General features: G+C 45.0%; 1 protein-coding gene across 2 annotated transcripts in view; it reads right to left on the minus strand.

Moving 5' to 3' along the window:
* FRMPD4 (FERM and PDZ domain containing 4) overlaps positions 1 to 27,501 on the minus strand; it is a 1,388,782-nt gene that overhangs the window by 929,880 nt on the left and 431,401 nt on the right. For both annotated transcript variants that reach the window (XM_078657870.1, XM_078657873.1), the window contains exon 2: positions 20,044 to 20,160. In XM_078657870.1, coding sequence (XP_078513996.1) covers positions 20,044 to 20,081 — 38 coding nt within the window. In that variant the 5' untranslated portion in view covers positions 20,082 to 20,160. The remainder of the gene's footprint in view (positions 1 to 20,043; positions 20,161 to 27,501) is intronic.

The raw sequence follows: 27,501 nt of genomic DNA on the forward strand, positions 1-27,501 counted from the left end.
CTAGAACTCCAAAAGTGGGAGGGAACACACTAACTAGATGAAACCTCCTCAGGATTGCAACATTGTTGCACACTATGGACTTTGCTACATCACTAGAGATATAAATACTCACCTTTGTCTCCTCCTCCAGAACTCAATGTGCCCTGAAACTTCTTTGAACTTGCAGCACTTTTTGCTTTCACAGCTAACTGGCTCACCTTTCCTTTCCTCTGGGAACTCAGTTATTGCCCAATCACCCAACTAATGACTTATAAACAAAGTTACATACCTTCCTGTGCATGTTCCTGTTCTATGAGTGTATTTGCTCACATTTTTTGATAATGAAAATGTGATTAAAACGTTTGAGCAGGCTACATTGGAAGACTCATTCATTATCTTCTCACTTAACCATCAGTAGAATCAGATGCAAAGAAATTATATTTAGAAATAGCAGATTAGCCGCATGATTTCAGGTATTTTTTACCTTCAGAATTAGATGAGAGTAGCAAGTCATGGAACAGCTGTAACAAATGCGTCCAATCACCACAAACTCATAAACACAAAAACCTAATAGTTGTTTTCTGCTAAGTTACATCAAAATCTGAAGCCAAGCAAAATGATTTGCAATAAGAGCATCTGACCATAAATACAAATGATTTAAAATACCGCCTGTAACGAGGTATGCATAATAAGACTGCTGAAATCTACATTTCAGTGTTACTTAAGCTGCAGCATTCAATCTTTATGCTCATTACCGCCTGCTGAGAGATATTGTTCAACAAATTGGTTCATGCTCAGAAGTTGTTTTTCTCTCATTTTCCTACGTTATACACTTTTGATTGACAAGGTCATGTCATCTCCCATCTCCAGCAATTTCAATTGATGGAGCGTATTATGGATGAGTTTCAACTGTTACTTATCCAACCTCCTATACCAGCAGACAAGCTCTGAGATGCAGAATGTCGCCTGTGCCCTGTTGAACTTTTCTGGCAGAATTTGACTGCTTTTTCACATATACAAAGCATCAACATATTCTGCAACAATCAAAGATGCAGGTCCTTTAAAAGTACTCTTTCAGGTTGCCATACGGGCCCGGTTCACAAATCTTTAGTACTCTGGCACCACATATTTTGGCTGCCGAACTTTGTTTTTCTATTAGGCGATTTTAATCATCATTCTAAAGTGATCTCTGATGCAGACACCAAAAAATAGCTTCCTGAGCTGAAGTCTTTAGGTCTCTGTCAAAAGGAGACAGGTCGCACACAATAGCTATTCATTTTTATGTTAATTGGGAGAAACCTTGGACTCAATGGCAACAGCGTCAACGCTGGTCAGTCCAAGGAGGAAGGTAGCACTCTCATAATTTATGTCAACCTTCTCTCTATCTCCTATGAGGGTCTAGAAAGATATAAATGTGGCTTTAAATCACTTCAAGGGAGCCTTTTCTCATGGATAGATTCTATTGCCCCCTTAAATTTAGTAAACATATATAAAATCTCCTTGGTTCGCAAACTCTATAAAAAAGGAGAAGACAGCTTGTAGAAAGCTGGAAGGTAAACGGAGGACCACAAAATCCCCTGAGGACAAACAAACCTACATAACTGTACTAGGAATCTATCATAAACATATTAGAGAAGTAAGGAAAACTCACATAGTAGAGAGGATAAACAACTCAGGAAAGTTGACTAAAGAATTATACAAGATTCTGAAGGAATTTGCTAATCCTTCAACCTGTGCCTCACAAATCCTTGCTTCTTGGCTCTCTGCAATGAGCTCACAAACCAAGAAAATATATCTAAAATGTATCATACCTTTTCAAATGTTTGGGAACCTGAAGAGCTGATCTTATCCAGCTCCTCTGTTATCACCCATCCAATACTTCTGGAAGCTTTTGATAATGTTGCCCCGAATCGTGTGCAGGTTCTGATTAACAAGATCAAGTCAGCCTGTCCTGGGGAACCTGCCCCACCATATATTATGGCCACCCTGGTCGCAGCCATTCTTCCCACTATAACAGACCTGCTCACCCTTTCTTTGAGCACTGAAACAATTTTGGTAAACTGGAAAGTAGCATGTGTCAGACCCATTTTAAAAATACCCACAGCAGATCCACTAGAGTTGGCAAATTATAGACCAATTTCGCTGCTCCGCTTTCTCAGAAAAGTTATGGAAACCTAGTCAATCAACAGCTCATAACTTTTTTGGAAACGTATTCTGTTAGATCCTTCTAACACTTGTGGAGGTTCTGGAGTCAATCAGACTTGCTCTGCATGAAGGGACCCACCCTAGCTTTTAATTGACTTGTCCACAGTAATCAACACCCTCTTGCATGCAGCTTAAATCCGTAGATTTGGGGAGATTGGTGTCAGTGGCAAAACCCTAGGTTGAAAAATATTCCAACCAAACGCACCCATTCGATGCAGCAAGATCGCTTCAACTACAGAACTATGGCCCTTGATAGGGGGGTATCACAGGGCTCATCTCTGAGCTCAACCCTTTTTAACCTCTATGTGCCCCTCCTCCTGGCCAAAGTGATAAGTTCATGTGGTTTTGATGTCATTTCTTATTGGGATCACACTCAACTAATCATCACTATGGGGTCAAATCCAGAATCTACCAAACTGAGATTCAGGGAATTTATGGGTAAGATTGCTTCCTGGATGTCTGTCAACTATCTCCAACTGAATCCCAATAAGACAGAGATTCAGATTTTTAGGAAAACACACTCTTTCTGGTCCAGTAATTGGTGAGCCACATAACTGGGGCCAATCCCTACCCTGAAAAAGCTAGTCAGGAATTTGGGTGTCTGGATCAATGAGAACCTCTGTCTAAAAGAACATGTCAGTGCGACCACTGGATTTTGCTTTGTTCTGATGTGGCTCCTGAGGAAAGCCTTTAAATGGCTATCTGTACAGCCCAGGAAATCTCTTACCCAGGCACTCATTGTTAGTTGCCTGGACTAGGGTAACACTTTAATGGTAGCAGGGTCTCTTTGCTAAACCCCAGGATGTGCAGAACACGGTTGCCCACCTGGTCTGTCGTCTACCTTCTCGAGCCCCTTCAGAGCATATGATTAGATTCTTGCATTGGATTCCCATTAAAAAGTGTGCCCGTTTTAAGTTTTCTGTCTGGTACATAAAGTGGTACACTGAAGTGGCCCACGCTATTTGCAAAATAAGTTGCAACTCTATGCTCCCACACACAATCTTAGATCTAGTGAGCAACTCTTAACGTGTCTGCATCGCATGTGTATGTTTTGGCATCGGGCCGTTCCTTTTCCTTTCTGGCCTCCCAACATTGAAACCAGTTACCCCTGCATTTACCTGCATGCTCTGACTACGTTTTATTTAAACAAATCCTTCAAAACCTGGCTCTTTTAAATTTTATTTCTGCTAATTTTATTCTGACCTATGTAGTATGCAACAACACGAAGAGACCCTATCAAGGGTGATTCCTTTGAGCTCAACAAATATCAATAATATTAATTTAGTAGCAAGTTGGAAATCTATCAATCATGGACTCGTGCTGATGATTTGTTGATGACAGGATTGTCACAACAATCCTCAGATCTACGTTTGGTAATATATGTCAATTGTACTTTTCCTCAAATGCACGTATTCGAAAGTATCTCCGCCGGGGCGTCAATGTTTAGTTAGGGCCAGTGATTGGAACTGATGTGCAGAGCACTAATTTTGAGGAATTATAAAAAAAAATGTAACTATCAGACTTTGACCCACGGAAAGAGGGAGAAAAGGCGAGAAAGGGAAAGATAGGAAAACAGTGACAAATGGAGAAAGGAGGGTGAAAAAGAAGCCACAATTCTGAAATAAAGAAACAGGAAGGATAGTGGTGTGAAAGAATTGGGCATGAGATGGGACCACGAAAGAATAGGCAGCCTCACATTTAGCAGAAATGGGGCAGGGTATTGATTAAAAAAACTTTGATTCCCTGTATTTATCCTTTTTTTAAATATGTAACACCGCAAATTAAACTGAGGTTGGCAATCCCTGTGTTTAAGTTCCCCTGATTTGTGCAATCTTTTATCTTTTTTCTTTGTGGGAAGAGTATTTACCCAGCGGGAAGCCCCATCCCCTAGGCTCCTATGAAATTTCTGTTCTTCCCCTATATATTTTTCAGTAGCTATTCAGCTTTCGATGTGGCAAACGCAATACAAAATGTGTGTGAATAGTCCCAAATATTCCAGTTTTGCCTTCTCCATACATTTTCCATGGAATATTTTTTTGTCAAAGAACTTTTTCTCGCTTCTTAGCTTAAACATAGTAGTGTGGTATATCTACAGTACTGGTAGGTTTTCCACCCTACTAAGATCCATCGTCAGCAGTAAAATTCCGCAGAAAATCATTATAAGAATCAGGATTTTGAAATCAATGCAAATATGTGTGGATATGGTATTTCTAAAGCTTTAACTTAGCCAAAAGGCAGCTAAGCGCTGTGCATGATCAAAGACAAGCATAAAGTCAATGAGTAACAGGAGAGTACTCATTGACTACTCTCCCTGCAGCCCTGCCCCTTCCCAGACTCCGCTCTAACCTCCCTACCTCTCGTCCCGCCCCCTCCCCTACTTAAAGGCGGCTACTGCGCGGTTGCGCAGCAGACGTGCTGTTGGCACGCCGAAGACAAGCCTGACTGTGCCTGTCCATGACCCGACCACGGCCAGCACCAGGGACCCTGGATCTAGGACCCCTCACCGCTACACCGCTGCCGCCCTCCTTGTACTCAACCCCAGGAGAAACTACCACCGCCAGAGATTGACTCCGAACACCACCCAAGGCCAGTTCTCCTGCTGACACTGCTGATCCTCCTTCACTTTAAATTGTTCTCCCACGGCCGCAGAACCCACAACAAACACCCGCATCACCAAAGCCCTGATGTACATCCTCCTCAATGTACGCTCCCTCCACACACATGCCACTGAGATCTGGGACCTGCATGACACCATCTCGCCAGACATCTCCTTCTTCAGTGAAACATGGGGCAACACCACCTCCGCCCCCGACATCGCCACCGCCATCCCCAATGGTTATGAGATCCAAAGAAAGGACTGCCCACTCCACCCAGGAGCAGGACTTGCCATCGCACACAAGAGCTCCCTTCGACTCTGCACCTCCGGCATGAGCGACCCCCTCTCCATCCCAGAGCACCTCCACTTCCAGATCCAAACCTGCCCCAGAACCACACTGTGCAGGACCCTCGTCTGCAGACCCAGCGCCTCTTCCACCACCACCATCGCCGACCTCGCTGCACCCCACGCCATCACCTACATGGACTATATTCTCATCGGAGACCTGAATTTCCACCTCAACAACCACAGCGACCCTGACTCCACTGCCCTCCTTGACAACCTCACCAACCTTGGACTGAAGCTGTGGGAGATTGGTGTCAGGGGGAATGCTCTAAAATGGTTCAAGAGTTACCTAACAGACCGTACAACAACGGTACAGGTGGGAAACACCATCGCCTGTTATAGACCAGTTAAGATGGGAGTGCCACAGGGCTCTATTCTGAGCCCGACTCTTTTTAATCTTTACATGACACCGTTGGCCAAGGTGATCAGATCTCCCGGCTTTGATGTTGTATCATACGCTGATGAGACACAGATCTTGGTCACTCTTGGCCCAAATCAAGCAGAAACTATGCTGAGATTCAGAGAATGCATGTCACAAGTTGGTAGGTGGATGAGCACAAATCACCTTCAATTAAACAGTGGCAAGTCAGAGATAGTGCTTTTTGGTAAGGCACAAGAACACTGGTCTCATGACTGGTGGCCCCCAAACCTTGGCCCCTGTCAAACCCCAAAACAGATGGTTCGGAATGTAGGATTCCATATGGATAACAAACTATCAATGCATAGTCAGATCAACCACATAATTGTTTCCTGTTTTTGAATGATGCGCAGTCTACGAAAGGTTTTTAAATGGATTCCTATCGAGGACAGGAAACCATTAGTCCAGGGACTGATAATAAATTATATGGAGTAGAGCAATGCCTTGCTGTCCTCAATTAATGAAGGTCTTCTAGCAAGACTTCCGATTCTGCAGAACACCGCAGTTAGGCTGGTACTCGACCTCGCGCCCAGATCCCCTACGGCCCCCAGCCTGAGATCTTTACACTGGCTTTCAGTCAGAAAGCGTATTCAATTTAAAATCCTCTGCTTAACACACAGAAACATGTATGGAATTGGCCCAGGCTATTGGTCCAAAAAGCCAAGTTGGTACCAGCCTTGTAGGATCCTGAGATCCAGCAATGAGTCATCACTCACTCCTCCCAGAATCCGTACCACTAGAACTTGAGGAAGGTCCTTTTCTTTTCTTGCCCCTGCATCTAGAACAAACTGCCCATCAATCTGCGCACAATCACAGATCACAATTGCTTTCGCAAGAAGCTAAAGTCATGGCTGTTCAACAACTAATCAAGCAATCTTTCAGAGCTGTCTGCAAGCGCCACAAGACTTCTGAGTGATATGTGCTCTGTACAAATGTCCTTGATTTGCTTTGATTTGAAGCAGCTCGTCACCACCACCATCCACAGACCCCATCTTCGCAGGAGTGCCAAACATCATCTTCAGCCACACCACGCAGGCCCTCTGGACAGACCACCACTGTCAAACAATGCCCCCTGAAGGCCGCCTGGTTCACCACCGACCTCCAAGAAGCCAGGCACTCCTGCAGACGCCTCGACAAGCTCTGGCGGAACAGGAAAACCACCAAAGACCAGAACAACTACAGAAACGCCATGAACAAATACCAACAGGACATACGAGCCACAAAGCAGACATTTATCAAGAACAAAATCCACACCAATGCAAGCAACACAAAATAACTCGTCAGCGTCATACAGCAGTTCACCAAATCCCCCAGCGAAGCCACGGACGTCACTCCGTCTCAGGACCTCTGCAACAAGCTCAGCTCCTACTTTCACCTGAAAATTAAGGCCCTGTACGACACCTTCTGTGAACAGACCCCCCCACCAACATCCAGCCGACCATCACCACCTGGAAACCTGCCACCACTGAGGACACCACCACAACAATGAAGAACCCCCACTCAGTAGCCCCCACTGACCCCTGCCCACCGCACATCTACCACAGAGCCGCCGCCGCCATAGCTGCCGAACTAGGCTGGACCATCAACGCCTCCCTCGATTCCGGCATCTTCCTTGACGTCTGGAAGCGGCAGAGATCAAGCCCCTCCTCAAGAAACCCTCAACTGACCCGACGGACTTGAAGAACTACCAGCTCATCTATCACCTTCCCTTTGCAGCCAAAGTCAAAGAGAGATTAATCAACACCCAACTGGCCACCTTCATTGAAGAGAATGCTATCCTCGACCCCTCCCAGTTCGGATTTCGCAGGAACCACAGCACCGAGACCTCCCTCCTTGCTGCCACTGATGACATCCGCATGCTACTTGACCAAGGCCACACCACGGCCCTCATCCTACTCGACCTCTCCGCAGCCTTCGACACCGTCTCCAACCGGACTCTTGCAGCCAGACTCCACGACACCCGTATACAGGGAAACGGCCTTAATTGTATCTGTTCCTTTCTCTCTGGCAGAACCCAAAGGATCAGACTCCCTCCATTCCTCTCCGAACCTACTGAGATCATCTGCGGAGAACCCCACGGATCATCGCTCAGCCGCATGCCACTGCATGGGACAGCTCCTGGTGGCCCCCTGCCCTAGGAAACCCACCCATCCTGACAAACCATGCCCGGAACCTCTGCATCATTCTAGACTCCTCCCTCACCTTAACCCGCCAGATCAACGCCATCGCCTCCACCTGTTTCAACTCCCTACCCATCCTCCGCAAGACCTTCAAGTGAATTCCCACCGAATGCAGAAGGACTGTCACCCACGCACTCATAACCAACAGACTGGACTATGGCAACGCCCTCTACGCCGGAATCAACAAAACCCTTGTTAGACCTAGCATCATTGCCATGAGTCTCCCTTCCATTTTGACGGATTGCCTCCTCTGTTTTGATATGTTTTTGCTGATTTTATGCTTTGGGCACTGTGCAACTGCTAATCAGTGCCACACTGCAAGGGCTCTCTATGTTAAATTTATGTACTAATTGGTTATTCCATTATTGGATTATTTGATTTATCTGTCAGCCCCTAGTACAGTGCACCATGTGTGCCCAGGGCTTATAAATCAAATGCTGCTGGTGGGCTTGCAGCACTGGTTGTGCCACCCACAGAGGCAGCTTGTAAAGTGTGTCTCAGGCCTGCCATTGCAAGGCCTGTGTGCAGTCTAGCACTGCCATGTCGACTTGGCCAAGTGCACCCACTTGCCAGTCTCTAAACCTTCCCTTTGCTTCATATTAGATACCCCTATGGTAAGCCCAAGGGCAGGGTGCATTGTAAGTAGAAGGTAGGACATGCTCTGACGTGTGTAGCATGTTCTAATAGTGAATGATAGCCATTTTCGTTTTTCACTATTGAAGGCTACCTGTTCTCCATAGCCTAGAATGGGCAGTTAGGTTATTAAATTCTTATAATCCTAACTGACTCAGGGAACATGGTAGAAATTCGAATTTAGTATGCCTGAACTCAGAGTAATAAAATACATCTTTTAGTAAAGTTGGTTTTAATATTCTGTGCTTTTTTTTTCATTCTAGATATCTTTTATTTATTGCGTGATTAAAAAAAAACATTGCAAGTACAAAAATGTAAAAAAGAAAGTTTCAAAACTTCATTTAAAATGTAATGTTCATAAAAACCAGTAGGGGTATCAATAACAGGTGAAGCTTGCCAAAGCATTATGCCGATGGGGAGTCACAGACTGTGGACACCTCACAGAGTTTTTTTTGCAGAGCACGCTCCATGAATCTTACTAGGGCACAGTTTAGTTTAGTGTTCCTAGGATCAAAGCAGGCCAGAACTGCTGCTCTACAGCTTCTGATCATTTTTATATTCCAATGATGCTCGCATAGGCACAGTCTCTCTGTCAGCAGTTTTGGGCACAGAGAAATGATGTGTATTATGTCTTCTTTGTGAATCCCACAAAGTCGGCATAGATCTCGTCCGTGCTCTCTTTTCCCTTTAGGCCAGTGAACCAGTAGGTTGATAACACCCAGTCTCAATTTTAAAAAACTTAGTTTCGTTCGTGCACTGAAAGATATGGTTAGGTACGGCTGTGTGATTAACGAAGCGTAGGTTTGAAGGGTCATCCACCCATGGCTTCTTTTTGCAAGGGTAGCTTTGTCTTCCACTATTGAAAGTTGTTTGGTACTTGTTTTCGCTAGCCGTTTGAATTCCTTCTGACTTGCGTTCAGGTTCCAGAGGTCATTTAGACATAGGGTTGTTAGTCCTTTTGACCAGTAGTCGTGTCCTGCTCGCCATGAATTATTGTCAATATTGGCCCACAGATGGTACCCTAGACTTCCTTTCTTTGATCACCTCAGTTTGTGGCAGCACACAAGAAAATACATGGCTCTGGCGAGTGGTGGATTGCAGATGCCTAGTTCCAACCTAATTTGTGCCGGTGATGTATGGGTTGGTAATTTGAACACTGATCTATAGATCTTTGTAATGATTATATCCAGTTGGCCGCTGTCCAATCCTTTTAAAGCTTCACTACTTTAGCTTTAAAGCTTCTGTGTTTGAAAATACCACTTTGAGAAAGATGGTATTTTCTTGCCTAACTATCCAGGCCTGCCTCTGCTGGGTTGGGTATTCCTTGTCTGGGTTTGTGTGTGACAGGGCTGGGGGATTCCAGGAAACAGACTGGGGCAGCCCAGTGGTGAATAGAGAGATCTGCATCTAGATGGGAGGGACTAGCTGCACCTGGGAACTGAATAGGGCTGGGCCTTCCCTCTACAATGCTGGCTCCACCTCCTGCGGGGCGTTGATGTCTCTGCCCTGCACAGTGAATGGAAGAAGAGAGTCAGGTAAACAAAGGGCTCAGGAACTGGTTTGGACTAGGCAGAGGCCCCTCTGCCTTCAGAGAACAAAGGATTTTGGCGTATAAATATTGGGACCCTGATCCCAAGAAATTAGATCACTTCTTGACAAGAAACCTTTCTGCCAAGGAGAAGAACCAAGGAAGCTGCAGGAGTTGTACTGCCCCTCTGCCAGTGTGCTGTTTAATGGGTTGGCCTGCAGTGGTTGCTTCATTGCCAAGGGAAAGGAGAAGGAACTTCGTAAGGACTTTCATCTACTGAATATTCTCCAAGGGCGTGAAGTGTGCTTGCCTCCTGCTGATGTCTCAGGGACAAAAGACTTCATCTCCCGCTACCCACTGAATTCTGACTCCAGACACTTGCGTGACGCTGGGAGCTGGAAGCGCGATGCATCGAGAGGAAGCGTGTCACCGCGGCAGCTGAAATCGTCACATCGCCGGAGAAGCGAGCCATCGCCGCATCTCCCTGGAAGCATGTGTTCATCGAAGCTGCCTGCTGTCGCATCACCGGAGAAGCGTGACGCCATCGTGAGAGTCACCATCGCATCACCCGAGAAGCGTGTCTGAGGGCCTGTCACGGCTCCAAAGTACAGAGTCGTTGCAAGCCTGCCAGGGTGTCATTGCATCGCCACATCAAAGGCGCCATCTTCTCGCATCGCATCCGGATCATCGCATCGCATAAAGGGCCCGCCGGCCGAGAATCTATGCATCACCTCCGCACCGGTAACGATCATGACGCATCCCCTACTCTGCGCAAGCATTCAGGCACGACTCATCACGGAACCAACGCATCTCCCCTTTTACGAGCCTTTTGTTTACTTTGCATTACGCATCCAGATACTTTGTTGAGAACTTTGTCGCATTTATCATCAACTTGAACTAAGCAACTTTAATCATCTTTTAAGTAATCTTAAGTGTAGTATTGCGGATTTTTGTTGTTTGTGGTCTTGTGTTTAAGTCTATATAAAGAATACTTATTTTTATAAAACCTGTGTTGTGTCCATCTGTAGTGTTTTCACTGTATTACTGTGTATATCCAAAAATGCTTAACACACTGCCTCTCAGATAAGCCTGTCTGCTCGTGCCAAGCTACCAAGGGGGTGAGCAGGGGTTATTAAGGAGTGTAATCCCCTTATCCTGACTTAGAAAGTAAGGGTCCCAATTTAGACAAAGGTGAATACCATTGCCAACCAGAGACCCCCAGATCTAACAACCCTGCTACACAAGCTCCAAACCATGCAGAACACCACAGCCAGACTCGTCCTCAGAACTCCAAAACATGAGCACATGACCCAGCACCTATGAGACCTCCACTGGCTCCCCATGGAGGAGAGAGTGACCTTCAAGCTACTCACCCATACCTACAAATCCCTCTACAACATCGGATCCAAATACCACAACAAAAGAGTCTCCTTCCACGTACCCAAAAGAAACCTCCGCTCTGCTGACCTTGCCCTGGCACAGACCCCACACATCCGCTGAACCAAAGCAGGCAGAAGAGCCTTCTCTTACATTGCAGCAAAGTCTTGGAATGAGCTCCCTGTCAACATCTGACGCTCCCCCACCCTGCACACCTTCAGGAAGTACCTCAAGACCTGGCTCTTCAACTGATCCGGAGTTGCACCCCCTACTAGTGCCTTGAGTCCTCTCGGGTGAGTAGCACACTTTATTAAACCCCTGATTGATTGATTGATTGATTGAGAGTTAGCTGGGTTGTGGACTGCTGAAGCATTGTGATACGATGTTCTTAACCCCTTCGACGCTCATGACGAGCTGGGCTCGTCATGAGGTAGCCTCCTGGCACGCTCATGACGAGCCCAGCTCGTCAGGCAAAGTGCGCTTTCGCAAAATCCAGCGTACGGGGGGGAATCATGCCGCACGCATGCGGTTAAAAGAGATGAGCCTTCAACTCTTTCCTAAATTGGAGCAGTATTTGGGGGGGGTCCTTGTGGATATGGGGATGTTGTTGTAGATCCTAGGGGCCTCATTTATGAAGCTATGCGTCACTTTTACGCCGCTGGTGCGTCACTTTTTGTGACGCACCAGTGGCGTAAAAAATGCGCCTTGTTGCACCATATTTACAAAATGACGCATCTAGGTAGATGCGTCACTTTGTAAACTCCTGCGCCACACTATACCTGCGCCAGGTATAATGTATGCAAGGGGGGCGTATTGACGCAAGAAAGGGTCGTAGAAGTGACGCAGTGAAATCTATGTGATTTTACTGCGCCACTTCTAGGACACAAATGCGTCAATTTCTTACGCCTGCCTCACAGCAGGCGTAAGACTGACGCAGGCCCTTTCACATGGGGCTTGCCCCATGTGAAAGGATACATTGCTGGAGTTGCGTCACTTTTGTGACACACTCCAGCAGTGCGCCACTTTTGCTCCATACAGATACGTCAGAAATACTGACGTATCTGTAACTCCTTGCGCAATGATGCGTCATACTGTAAATATGACGCATCATTGGTGGTGCAAGGAGGGCGCAGCGAAAAGTGACGCATCGCTGTTTTCACGCAGCGATGCGTCACTTTTCATAAATGAGGCCCTAGGTGTATAGACAGAAAAGGCCTACTGTCTTTGTTTTCGTTTTTTACAACTATTAGTCTGCAGTCTTATGGTGTCCAGGCTGTGGGTGTGCTGAGAACCTCCAGAGGTGATGAGCTTGTCTGTAAGGTAAGCAGGGGTGCTGTTTATGATGTCTTTGTAAATGTGGCAGCTAGTTTTGAAGATGGTGCGGGCTGGCAAGAGGAGTAATTGAATTCCATCAGAACGGCGTGATGTAATCAATCATATTTCTTTAGGCCCTGGATAAGACCTGCTACAGCATGTTGACAAGGGGTGCAAGTGTAGAGTCTGTAAGGCCATGGAGCAGGGCATTGCACCATCCAGATGCTAGAGTACAGCAGCTTTGAAGTTGGTTTCTAAAAGAAATGTTTTGACTTTCTTTAGGAGAGAGAGCTGGTACCAGGTCGATTTAGTATTTTTGGCAATGTGTTCGTTGAGGGTGAAGTTGTTGTCCAGGATGAATCCAGGTGACTTTGCATTCCGAGAATGTTGGGGTTTAATGCAATGAAGGTTCAGGTTTGTACTGTAATTTATTTTTTCTTGGCAAATAATATGGATTTTCTGTCTTTGGCTGGGTTGAGCATCAGTGGGCAGTGGACCTCCAAGTCTGGATGAAGTGCGAGCAGTGTTTGAGACTATGTGAAGTAGAGGAGACTTTCAAGTTGAGTTGTGTATCATAGGCATATTGGTGATTCTTGATGCTGTTTTTTGTGATAAGAGCACCAAGACGCTACCTATATAGGTTGAAGATGACAGTGGAAAGTATGGCATTCTGGGGCACTCCACAAGTGACAGGGATCTTTTGTGGCCTGGACGTGCCCATTTGAACAACTGAGGTCATTGGAAAGGGAGAAGGAGAACTTGCCAGTGACTTTAATTTAAGACTCCAGGGTGCACATTAGGGAGAGATGTTTGACTGTGTCAAAGGCAGCTGAGAGATCCAACAATATCAGGAGGCAGGCGTCATCTTAATTTGTGATAAAAAAGGAATAGTTTATGATGTGTAAGGCCCCCATGCAGCAGCTTGATGATTAGCATTGATGGTGCCTTGAAGTTGGACATAGGCTACTTTTTCAATGATCTTGCTGATGAATGGTAGGTAAGTGATGGGTGGTACTGGCAGAGGTCATAATGTCTAGCGAGCACTAAAGTTATACTTAAGTGCAACAAAAAAATATGTGAATAGCACTCACTGGCACTTATTTACAAATGATGTGTATGAAGGACTGCTGTGCTGTAGAAGGACTGCCACTCTGCTGGACTGCTGATTTGCTTGACTCCTGCCTTGCTGTGCTTCCCTGCTACCTGCTGTTCGCCTGGGTGAGTAGGACTGGACTTGTATCACTTGAACCCAGAGTGACTCCAAGGGCTTGCTGGCTGGCTTGCCTCCTGATCTGAAGTCTCAGGGACATAAAAGATTTCCAACTCTTCCATTGCTGCACCTGGATTCTGCCGTCTGTAAGTCTGCCCTGCCAAGTGGTGCCACCCCTGTCCTGAACCCTTCGAAGTGAGGCTTAAGGTGCTTGCTTCAACTGAACCCACGCATCCTCCCCAGAACTGCGCTTCGGCGCTGTTGCCTGGATCGAACTGGCGCATAGCCACTGTTGCATGACCAGAACCTGTGCATCGCCTCTGCTGTGTGCATCAACTAGACGCATCCCCTTCGGAACCAACACTGCGAGACAGTCTACTGGAGGCGTTCACAACTCTGTCGACAGTAGCCTCGACCAGATCTCCGAATCGCAGTCCCTATCATCAGAGCTGACGCATCGCCGCTGCTGTGTGGACCAGGACCAGTGCACAGTCGCCTTTGCTTCGGCTGCTCCTCGCATCTTCTTCGACACAGCCAGGATCATGGTACTTTTGTTCAGAGGGCCTAACTGGTCGTTGTATCCAGTCTGCCCTCTACTGCAGTCGACTTGAACTTTTTTACTTTGTCCCGGTCCAGTGCAACCAGATATCCCAAATAAGCACTCATTGCTTTTAAGCGCTATTTTGCAGTCTATTGTTTAAAAATTCAAATCTCAAGTTCTGCTTATTGGATTTTTGTCATTTTGGTCTTTTGTTTATTTATTACATTAAGCTCTATTTTTCTAACCTGGCGTGGAATCATTTCATATGGTGTTTTCACTGTTTTACTGTTTGAAGTGTTTATCAAATACTTTACACATTGCCTCTAACGTTTAGCCTGACTGCTCTGGACCAAGCTACCATAGGGTAAGAACAGGTTAATTTAGGGTTTACCTGCTTCTTACCCAGACTAAGATTGTGGTTGCTACTTGACTAGGGCTCATACCACAGTCAGCCTACAACCTAATTTCTAACAACCACTATTTTTCAAACTGAACCATGAACAAATAGGTTAGTTCACAAAATAAAGACCTGGAGGGTGATGCAGAACACCTGGCCTAAATAATAATCATTAAGCAGGTTGCTAATTGAGACTTGCTCAGATTAGGCGTATCCACAGGAATGTTTGCCTTCACAGGACAACAGAGCTCCATCCCTTTGAATCTTTTTCAAAAATGTAAAACTGTCTTTTTAAAAAGACTAAGTTTATTAAAGGAAAATGAGTTGCTTTAAAAAAAATGGTTTACTTTGAAAATGTCCTGGACCAATGCCAACTTCCTCTGAAGCTGGCACCCCAATATCCAAAGGAGGAGTGGTCCAAACGGAACCCCATCCCCTTTGTGAATCAGTTTCCAACCCAAACTGGGAATCAGTCATTTATCACTAGCTTGCCACTGGAATTATGCTCACAAACTATTGATACAGAGGGTTCAAAATTGAAATTTGTAAGGGATGCCCAAAACCCCTGTCCTTCCAGATTCGGCAATCATTTCTAAACCCATTTAGCAATATGGAATTACTGTTCCAAATCAATAAAAGGATTTAATGAATATGTACAAGGGGCCTCATTTACAAAGCCCTAGTGGCCCTTTTGCGCTGCTGCAGCGTCTTTTTTTTACAATCCTTTGGCTCAATGCAAAGCAGTACATTCACAAGGCCACGCAAAGTGGCTTTTCATGGCCTTGTAAATATGTACCCCTTTCGAACACTGCGTGAAAAGAGCGTTCCATGGGTGTTGCTGTGGATGTCCCCACTCAACACCCATGGAATCTGAAGCATTCCCAGATTTAGGAGGAATTGTAAACGTGGAATGTGTCAGATTATTATGCCACCCCAGGGGTGGCGTTAGGGTGGCACAATGAGGAGAAATATGCTTATTTCTCCTTTTTTTCCCTCTTTCAGCACACATAGAAAGAGGAAAATACCCCATGTGATTGATTGTGTGCAGGAACCCTTCCTGCACAAAAACAATCACCCCGACAACGCAGGAACCCTTGCAACATGGCGCACATATATGGCCAGCTGAAATATAATTTGTCTTTGATATTATATAGCACAAACTTCTGAAAACGAGCCTCAGCGATATTTCCCTGCTCATCGTGTGAGGCGCAATAATTTTTCAAAGAAGATAGGCACATGCTACCTCTCTTTTCTCAGGTCTGTTAAGCATAAAACATCTCCCCGGAATGCACTTAAGGCAGGCATGCGAGTTCGTATCTAAATGGAGTTAAAAAGGATAATGCCGCGCTTTTTTTTATCACTCTCATGCTAACTTGCCAAATAAGCTCTTAATTTTAAATGGGAATGATCGCTATCACGTTGCACGCAGCAAACAGCCACCGATGCAGTAATTGGAGTGGCTCTCTGCGACATAACATGTGGTCAGCAGGAATCAGAGTCGCGCGGCAGTTTTTCCTGCCTCCATTTTGCGAAACAATGCACTCCTAGGCACTCTGACGCAGGTTAGAATCAAACCTCGTTTCAAAGAAGGTAGAATTGGACATCTAGCAAGATGGCGGGGTGGCGTACTGAAATTACAGGGTCTTTCGTAGCCGTGCCTATTGCAAACAGGAGCCAGTTACAACCAGTGTTTACCTAATCAAGGTGCTTAACTTGACTGGCATGGTTTCTGGTCTATTTGATGCGAGATTAGCTGGAATATCATGTTAAGGCACAAAGAAACAAATTGCTACTTGCGAATATATATTGTGGGCTAATCTACCGCACAGTACACCCAGTTGGTGGCTTGACTACTAACAGCAAATCAATTTTCTTCTCGCCTTCTGATGGATTTGAATTTATTGGCAAGGGTTTCAAGCTAAGTTTGGCAGAGAATCATGAGACTAGCTAAGTAGAAATCTATTAAAACTGAAGCACCTGCTAAACAGTGGCACACAAAGAAACCTTTCTCATAAGCTACTTTTCATTGGACAATCAGAAAAATCGTTTTTTTGTTTTTTTTGCCAACAGCTTCAGAGAAGTTGCCAAGCGATTTATTGCGTTTCGTTTTTAGTCACATGTAAAGCTGTTAGTTCAATATTGGACCAATGAGCACACAAAGGTAGAGTAGACATTTAGGGTCTGATCTGCAAAGTTTTCTTCAGTGAGTAGATGTGACTTACTGCTGAAAATTCAGAAGTATGATAGTTGTAATTTAAGGGTAAGTCACACTTAATGAAAACATGTTTTTGCGTGAATCAGGGGTGTGCTATTCAAATAAAAGCAATGGCCTGGAAAAAAAAAACATGAAGAGGCTTTCATACCCAGTAATGGTCGCCATGTAGAGTTGAGTATCCGTACACTGCCTTACCACTCTCAATAAACAGTAAACAAGAGGCATGTTAGACCCACATAATTGGGGTAACACCTGGTAGATTTCCTGCGGGCCAAATGGAAACTGTCATCTTTTCAAATAAAAGATAGATGGACAGGTGTCTCTAATTCCTTTTCTACTAAGGTGCACTTAGATAGGCAAGAGTGTTAGGCGTAAGAGAAAACCTGACAGAGAATCTAGCATCTGCAGATGGTATATAGATCATCGCCCTGTTTCTCAATATCAGAGAGTACACACAATAGCAGGTATTTTATTCAATATAACTATTTATTTCACGCCATGTGTCTGCAAATCATTACGTTTTATGAACAAGTCAACAATTATAATTTGCATTAAGGCAAAGTTAATGTACATCCTATCATATTTCATTATGTATACCTGCCCAATTAATCTAAAACTGTAACCCTGAAAAAAGGGCCAGGTCCAACAATATTACATACATAGCAATATTATGTATAGCATGATTGTTGGGACAGAAAAGTCCTCTGCATGTTAATGGACGTGTATCCCTGCTTGCGTACCCAACTGTACTGTTGTCTGGATCCCTAATGCTCATTCTGTTGTCATAAGGAAACACGGATAATAAAATGTCCTGACTCACAGATTGCAGTCTTGTTGGACTGTGAGGGGTGTCAAAAGCCTACCCTCATAGTGGTGGAAGGCTACGTACCTTCACTAGGAGTTAAGCAGCGCAAGCATGGTGGTGGCACCATACCGTGTGGAGTGAATATGCCCATTTTTTACCCGTTTCACTGGAGAGAGGCCTACTAGCTCACTCACCTTTTTTAAAGTTCCACTGCTGGGTGTGTAACTCACCCTTAGCCTACATCAGTTAGATGTAAAATGCTGCGCAGCACAGGAGATGTGACTCTGCACTGAATGTATGTGGGCCTGGGAAGGGTATGGTAAAGGAATAGAGCAGTGCTGTACAGTGCGTGCACTGTGAGTGTATGTATGGGGTGAACGTATACCTGCAAGGAGTACATTACATGAGAGATGTAGTACTGTGCAGTGGGTGCGCGGTTAAAGCATGTATTGAGTGTATGTGTGCCTGCGAGAAGTAGAATACATGAGGGGGGAAGTGATGTGCAGTGCAAGCATGGTATGATGAATGTGTGTGCTAGTAGTGTGTGCACTTGCAAGTGGCACACCATGGCACAATACAGAGAGGCTACATGAATGAGCAGGGGACACAGAGTGAATGTGTGTGCTGAATGTAAGTGTGTAGGGTGGTACAATACATGGAGATCACAGTCCTGGTTTGTGTGTGCTTTGTTTGCATACACTGAATGTAAGTGTGCTTGTAATAGTAGATTACATGGAGGACAATGGGCTCCATTGTGGGAAGCCCAGGCCTTCCTGGTGAAGACAGGAAGAGATAGAGAGATAGAAAAATACCCCACACAGGTTTGTGTATTGCTGCATTCCTATGAGCTGGGTGGGACACACATAAGACAACGGAGAGAGAGACAGACTCCCCTGTACACATCAAAGGGTGCTCTCTGATTCCCTGAGAGATCACAAGGAAAGGGACTGGACAAATCTCAGAAAGGAGATGGGACTGATAAGGGAATCATAACGTAAGGATGGGAGACCAGGATTAACCTTTTGATGCACATATCACCGTGGCTGGCATCCAGGTGTGAACTCAAGTCAAGTCCATGTGTTGTGAGACTATCAGCTTTTAAGTCTCTCTTGTGACAGACAACATTTCAAGTTGAAGAGGGAGACAAGGGTGTACTTCAAAAGAAAGAGAACCCCAACATAAAACTTCAAGGACCGAGACCCTAAATCACTATGGACTATAAGAAGGAGTGGTTGAAACCCCATGCATTTTTCATTTGCCAACTCGCCAGATGGGCTGTGTGAGGAGGGGCAGCTCTGCAAGACTTCTGCCTGTGACAAGGACTGGGAGCCAAGGCCTGCTAGTCTCCCTTTTGGGTGAGGGGACCTCATCCATGGAAACCAAGCCCACTTGCTCTAGAGCACCAGAACTCTTTCCTGCTTGCCAAGACCAGTGTGCCCTGTGATGAAGAGCAAAGCGTTGTAGGGAGTGAGGTCCAGTTGGGAGCCTAGCCGAGTGGACTTCTGATGCAAGGTGTGAGGAGACTGCTGCTGCACCCATCAGGTTGTCATGAGAGGGTTGCCATGAAGATAGCCAAAAGCAGAGTTCCATGTAGGGTGAGTGAAACAAGTATGGTGGCCCTGTATGCCAGGAGTTGCCGCAGTGGGAGTTGTTGCCGGATATTGAGGGCCAAAGCCTGTGCGGAGTCTAGCGGTGGCCCGGTATGCCCACAGTGGTTGCTGTGGTACAGATTACCATGTGGTGGAGGTTGGCGCCTAGCCCGGTATTGTTGCAGCAACTCCCAGGAGGGGCTGCCACTATCAAGGGTGCTGTGAGGATCAGGCCATTGTCAGAGATCTGTGCAGTTGTGTGACTCATAGGCCACAAGGAAGCTTCGAGGGAGGAATAGCCCAATAATGGCATTCAGAGATCTGAAGCAAGGACATTTCAGGAATCAGGGTGATGAATATGCCTAGAGTGAGGATTTTCATGCACATGCTCACGGCAAAATAGTATTGTTCCTGAAGGAGTAATTGGCATTTAAGTGATGCCTGCCTTATCTCGAATATTAGATCTACATGTCCCTATGCATGTTCACCTTGACCATGTGTTCCTAGTTAATATTCTGGTCAATGATATTATTTCAGATATTTTAACATGCAACCTCTTTAAATATATTATGTGATTTAATTTGTATGATTTTAAGAAACCCCAAAAAGTAATTATTGTGGAACTTACAAAGAACCAGATCAGCCACAATAAATCATGAAATTATACACCACTTTATTCACAGCAGCCGTGTTGTAGAGGTTCAAATTTACCTGATGAAGTAGTCTCTCCCATCTCTGTTTCCCGCCATCTCCCATCCATAAGGTTGCCCCTGGTTCGAACCCCAGGTTCCCGAAGGGGGAGGCCACCCTGAAGACTTGGTCTTGTGGCTGTAAATGAACAAAACATATTACTTAGCTGAAAGCATGACAGAACAAAACAGATACATGTTAAATGTTCAGCACTGCATATGCTATTGCATCTTGAAGAAAGAAACATTCTCTCAGTTGTGTTCTAAAACCTATCCTGTAATCTACAACATTTCCTTATTCACTTGACCATACCTCAGTAGACAAACTGCCTACAACTTTACAACTATTGACTTTTCCACACTAAGGGGAAGATTTACAAGCCCATTGCGCCACTTTTGCGTCACTTTATCATGGAAAAGTGACGCAAAAGTGGCGCAAGAGGCTTTTAAATCTGGCCCTAAGAGGTTGTTTTGTGTCCCAAAGCCACTAGGGACATAGATGTAACCTCATATAGTACAATAAAGTCAGCTTACTCTGTGCAGTATCACACTCTACACCCTAGTGATTCATTTGTGCCAGTGAATACAGTTGATGGACACCAGCAGTCATTTTTGTGAACCAGAACTTATTCAGCCGCTGGTCAAGAATAAGCAAAACAGGGCATAAAAGGGAGGACGTAAAAGGAAGAAAAAGATAGAATAACAGGGATAAAGGCAGAAAGAAGGGAAGAAATGGGACCTAAATGGGATGAATCAAGAGAGAGGAATTGTAGTGGTGGAAGAAAGAGACGTGAGGTGTGAGGTTTGTCTCCCACGCGATCCAGCAGTGCTGGTGGTTAGCCCACAAGAACAACTTTGTACCCTGCACAACTCTTTTTATTTTAAATTTGTTTGTAAGAGGCACTGGCAAACTCTTCCCACTCACATTCAAAAGCACACATAGGGAACAGAGTGTTGTTACAATTTACAAACAACAGGTATGTATATTGCACACGTTAATTTAAGCTGGCAGTGGGGTAAGTGTGCAAGAGAAACTCTAATACTTTCGTCCTAGAGTTACTGGGTTGTTGTAAAATTACATTTCATAGAGTTGCTTTTGTTTGGTTCACATAACCGGCCATTGTCTGTCGTAGGACAGGCAGGCATCATTATGAACCAAGCACAGTGGGAAGAATTGCCATGACTGGGACAAGAGTTTCCACGCCTTAAGCCAACTACACCGAGATATTTTGCCACTTACTGACATTGGAATGAGGATATACCTGTAGCTTCTAGGAGAAACGAAGGGCCCACTTTCTGATGGTTGCCTACAAGTATGCTGTCCTTTCACAGAGCCTGGGTAATGTGGCTACAGGAAGTGAACAATCAAGTCTGCATGATCATTTTTATCAGCAATAAAAAAATCAAATATACCATTCTCTCTCATACTATGATGTGGATTTTCCATAACAACACAACAGCTCTAATTAATGAGAATAATTTACAGTGAATATTGTGGTACTTATTGGATTGAATTAACGACACTGCACTATTTGCTTGATGGTGCTTTTATAGACAGAACGCATTGCAGGCACATTTCGTAGCCACTCACAAAAACAAATGATGAACACTTAAATCAGTGCCCCATTTATTGTTTTAGTGAATAACAAACAGCAAGCATTAGAAGAGGTCCACAAATCAGAAAGTGTGCAAAGAGCACTGGCAAAGCCAATTAATCTGGCTTTAATGTACTAACCAATGTAAACAAAGTCTTACACAAATGCTATTCGCATGCATTGTATGCACATTAAAGCATGTCCTACTGGTTTGCCAATGCTGGGGAAAAAGTAGAAAATATTGCTTTATGTATATAATGCATACAGGTGAAAAGAACTGAATTAGACAAACAGCATAGTTTATTTCATTTTTCATATTAAGAAAAATCCCATGTTCCTTCCAAAGGAAACACTTCCTAAAAGGCTAAATGATACATTGTCAGCTAATAGCATTAGGTGAGAGAGTAATATTCCTCAAGGTGGAGACAAGCCAAATCTCTCTTTATGCATATTTGAAAGAATTGCTAAAAAAAAATATGTCATCCAGACAGGTTGACAGACCTAAAAAGGAAAGTTTACCTTACCTCAATAGGCCATTATTTAAAAAAATATATAATACACATGCACTAACAGTTGATGTGTTTTCTCATTCATGTACGCACTACTTTGGGGATCATTTACAATACATGTGGAGTTGTAAACAATCAGGTGAAATACGTGGAAAGTGGTTTCTAATGTATTTACCAGTATTTTTGCATTAATAGAAAAGGTTTACATGCTGTGCCTATTACTACCAGAGAACAAGCAAAAAGCTGGGTCTACTTTCACACCAAGCATTGCAGAAAACGAGACAGAACCAGTGCTTGCACATTTATCTCTGAAGTTGCAATGCTCATTGTTAAAAATGTGGGTCTCTAGTTGGCAATGGTTTGCAGTGTTGTCCAAGTAGGTAACCCTTCTTCCTAGTTAGAGTAAGGGGGATACACTTCTAAAATAACCCCTGTTCAACCCCTTAGTAGCTTTTCACAAGCAGACAGGCTTATCTCAGAGGCATTAAAGCATCTGTGCACACCAGTGCTTAATTTGTAAACAAACAAATTGTCGACTAGCCCATTTCTCCTGATAGCACTGCCTAACACAGAACCAACAAACGTCACAAGTGGGAAGAGGATGTGGCCTAATGGCCAGAGCTGCCGACTTTGGAGCTGGGGAACCAGGTTCAAGTCTTGGAATCTGCTCAACAACTGTGTGATTATGGGCGACTCACTTAATCTTTCTGTGTCTACCAAAAATTAATATGTCCTTTACTGGTGCTCAAGTGCCAGTGTTGATGATCAAGTGCTGGTGCTAAGCACTGGAAACCACCTGCTCAAATTTAGCTGTTTTAACTTGCTTCCCTGCTATGATGGATGATATTGTTCTTAATGATCAATTAGTCAAGAAAGATAGCTGTTTACTTCCGTCAAACCACAAAGGTTCCTCCACCTTCAAAATGTGAAACTTTGTAAAATGTTGCACCTATCCTTATTATGAATGTGCTTGAAATGGTGCAGAATGAATGTCTGGCATTTTTCCTACTGCACAATTTCCACAAATGGGTATCTCGCTGGATATAGAGTAAATTGTTTGGTTTCCTAATCCTCCCCACCCCGCTTGACCCACATAAAACAGAGGGCTAGCATATATGTTAGCACATGCCACACCACCACAGTGAAGCTTCATCTCCTGCAGACGAATTATTGACAATTGATCAGCAGCAGTCAGCAAGAATCAGCTCACTGAAGAAGAAGGGACGGGGTGGAAACACCTCGCCACCAAGCATACACACAGGCATCAATATCCTCTGTTTAAAATAAAATGGATGCACTAGGGGGGTCCCCACGGGGTCTAACATCAACCCTGGTAGTGATGTGGCAGGTGCTCCAAAACCAAGGCCAAGCTGCTGGAAATGTCCTGCCAACTGCACCACAGGTGGCAGTAATTTCAGACTGCAATACAGAGGGTCGCCGTTTTGTGTTACGTAAGTAGTTTTCCCAGGTGTCACCTGTTTGTGATCAATGACAAATTGACTGCATTAAATCAATGTTCCTGCACTGTACTTTGTTCAAATTATGTATGATGTAAAGCAATGTAAAAACACACAATGGGTACCTTTTCATTACCCTGTCTCGGGATGCTCTGAAACGAAACCTAAGTCAAAACCAAAACCACATTTGTCTAGGCTCTGGCGGCGAGGGGCTAAACTTCTCCTGGCATCTGTTAATAATGAACTTCATGCCTCTTTGGGGACATGACATTTGACATCGAGTGAAGGCCCAAATAAGAACCTTAGTGGGGGCTTCACTTGAATGGAGATATTCCTGCCTGGTGTGTCCTGGACCCTGGTAGTGTCTGAATCGCCTGGCAGTATGATATCGTTTGAGAAAAAAATAATTTTCAAAACATCCGGGCGGCCGGCCCGGGATGCCCACTAGCTGCAGACCGTGCACTGCGATGGGTTAGGCTGCTGTTTTATTAACTGATTAGGGCACTAGGCCTGCCAGCCTCACCTGGTGCTGTTGCCACGGCGGTGGCTAGTCGTGGCTACTCTACTGCTACTGCTGCCAGTCCTGAGTCCTCGGCGCCAATGTCGTCATCGGGTCATGCTGGCTGGGGAGTTGAATGGCCGTCCGTAGATTAAAATTGAATGAACCAGTCACCAGGACTCACTCAGTGGTGTGGTGCGGCTGACCCGTGTGAGTATACTGGGGCGTGGCAATGCGCAATCTGGAATCTGAGCATGCTGCCTGCTCTCGCACAGCCCCAACCCCTGCAGAAGCATAATCCAGCCCAAATGGTGAACAGCCATTACAACGCGGGCTTTACACCGCGCTACCATTATGACGCAGCAATCACAACGCAAGTCGTTACAACGACTTGCGCTGGATGGCGCTATATACTAAGGAATAGCATGTTTTACTATTCCAACACCTTCCCTACTGTTACGTGGGCTGGAGTTGGAATAGTAAATTATAATATTCCTAAATCCAGCGCCTCCAGCGCAAGTCGTCGTAACAACTTGCGTTGTGATTGCTGCGTCGTAATGGTAGGGCGGTGTAAAGCCCGTGTTGTAATGACATACACCCGCCCAAATCAGTGTTCCGACCCGCCCACCAGGCGGCAACACTGAACTAAGGGGCCGCGCAGAACATATCATCAGAGATCATTGATGCAGTACTGGACGAGCTCAGCAGACAACAATTACTTGCGGACGAGTTGTATAACACAACAGTGACACTGCTAAATCCAGTAGTGAGGTAAATTATTATCAACGTCTATGACGTGCAGCAATGCGTGTAGCCCTGGCCCTGATAATTAAGTCCCAGTGTTAAGCACCGGAAAGCACTGGCACAAATTAAGCACTGGTGCACACATACAGTAATACAGTGTAAACACTACAAATGGACATCACACCAGCTTAGAAAAATAAGTCATGTTTTTGTAAAGACCAAAAAGGCAAAAATCCACAATACAGTAATAAAAATATGGCTTTCAAAAGGTAGAAACAGTTCTGTTTAAAGCAAATTGCAGATGTGATACTTTCACACAAAGTCCTTTGGATGCATCAAAAGCACAAGCAAAAAGGGTCGCAGGGAAGTTGATGCCTCGTTTCCTTACATGCAGGGAAGGGGATGCGTCGGTTCCTTGCTTTGGGGGAGGTGATGTGTCAGTTCCTTACTGTTGGGCAGGGGAGGTGATGTGTCGGTTCCTTACCGGAGAGGAGGTGATGTGTTGGTTTCTTACTGCGTTGGAAATTGGTGCATCGGCTTCTTACTGCGTCCCCCAATGATGCAACAGACCTTTCGCCTCGATGGGCTGCGCAATGATCTAAGATGATGTGTTGGTACTTGAAGCCGCACAGCAGGGCCTGCGTCCGAATTGGTGCGTGGATCTCGGACTTCAGGGATCGGTGCACTCAATGCAGCGTCCAGTGATTTCTAGAGCTGCAGGCAGGCGCTGCGTCAGTTTCCTTGGCGATGCATCAGAAACAGGAGTGGATGTGTCACGCTTCCTTGTTACGTTACTTTTCCAGCTCCCAAACAGCAGGAACAACCTCCAGAGGCCCAGAACAGCAGCAGGCACCTCTTGGCAGGTCAGAACTCTCAGTAAGGGAGTTCAGGTGAGCTGGGGTAAAGTCTTTGTATCCCTGAGACTTAAAAAACAGGAGGCGAGTTCTTGTCCTTTCCTTGGCAGAAACAGCCACTGCAGGCAAACCCCAGACAGCACACAGCAACGGGGAAGTACTTCTCCTTCACTTTCTCTAGCTCTTCTCCTTGGCAAATGTTCCTCTTGAATTCTAGAAATGATCTTTGAAGTCTTTTCTATCCCTGCCACTTCCAATAGGAGACAAGCTCTACTTCAAGCCTTTGGAGAAAACTCTAACAGAAGGATGGTGAAAGTACAGTCCAGTCCTTTTCTTGCCCAAGACAGAACCGACCACTGCAGGCCAACCCCAACAGCACACAGCACAGGGGCAGTTCTCCTCCTCCAGCTTTCCCGGCTCTCTTCCTGGCAGGCTCCTTAGTTCAGCCCAGGCCCAGAACCCTTAACTTTAGAGTTCAGGGGTCTGAACCCCACTTTTTATAGTACAAATTCCTTTGTTCTCAGGTGGCAGAGAAGCTCTTTGCCCAGCCAAAACCAGTTTTGTCCTCTCTGGTGCAGCTGCCCTGCAGGAGGCGGAGAAAGCATTGTCCCTAGCGGACTAGGCCCATTCAGGTGTGAAAGAAATCTCCTCCCCCTACTCAAAATGCAGCCCAGGTCTATTCAGACCAGCCCTGACTCCTCCAGGAGAGGCAGGACACACATCAACCCCCCCCCTTACAGGCCGTCTGAGAGAATGCACATCTCCAGCTCCTGTCATTCAAAAGCCAGACAGTCAACCCACAAACCAGCAGGGGCACACGGAATGGCTAAGCAAGAAAATACCCACTTTCTTAAAGTGGTATTTTCAAACACATAATATAAAAATCATCTTTACTAAAAGATGCGTTTTTATATTCTGTGTTCAGGCCTACTAATCTCCATCTTTCTATCTTGTCCCAATGGGAGTTTCGATTTATAAGATGTTATAGATAAACTCCCATTCTATCATATGATAGCCTTTCAATAGTGAAAAACGAAACTGACAGTATATTATATCCTGATTGTATTTGTGTATGTTTCCCAGCCTAGCTGTTTCCCTGCTGCTTAGCCAGAGTGAGAGTTGGTATTGGAATGTTGGTGTGACTGTGATGCATGAAATCCTTGGGTGCCTGTGTGGATGAGTGGTGACAGTTGGAGATGGGCTGAGCAGCAGGCAGGCTGCTTCTGGTGGGACTGGCATATGAGCTGAAGAAGCTGGAGTATAAGGATTACCAGACTTATTTACAGATGTACATATTTACCATATTTCAACTAAGAAGTTAATAAAATAATACATGAAAGACAACTCGGCTACGTCTGGTAAGGCATGACATATTTTGGTGACGACCCAGTCTCAAGCGTACTTCTGGATTTAAAGGAACTGTCTATGGTTTGGACAAGGAGAAACTAAAGAAACCAAGAGTAACAAGGAATAAAGCTACAGGCAAGCCAGCCCCACCACTGTCCTTATCAGTAGACAGCCCCAGCCCAGGCATGCTTCACATGCTGAGAAATCTTGGCGTACTTTCAAAATGAGAATTAATACACGTTTATGCTTCAATATACAAGAGCTTTGTCGCATTCATCTGCACATTGTTTCTTTTATCTTACAGTGGTTGCTTACAAGGTACTGTGACACTCTTATGGAAACGCTTGCTCATCTAAAGCTTTCAATTTTTTGGGATGTTTCTGCACACTGTGCTTTCACTCTTCCTTGCCTTTCGTTTGTGGAATTAGTTCACGTTTTTGTTTGGGAACATCACACTTCTCTGGCATGTTTATGA

This window comes from Lissotriton helveticus, chromosome 8, assembly GCF_964261635.1.
Source record: "Lissotriton helveticus chromosome 8, aLisHel1.1, whole genome shotgun sequence".
NCBI classification, from domain to species: Eukaryota; Metazoa; Chordata; class Amphibia; order Caudata; family Salamandridae; genus Lissotriton; species Lissotriton helveticus.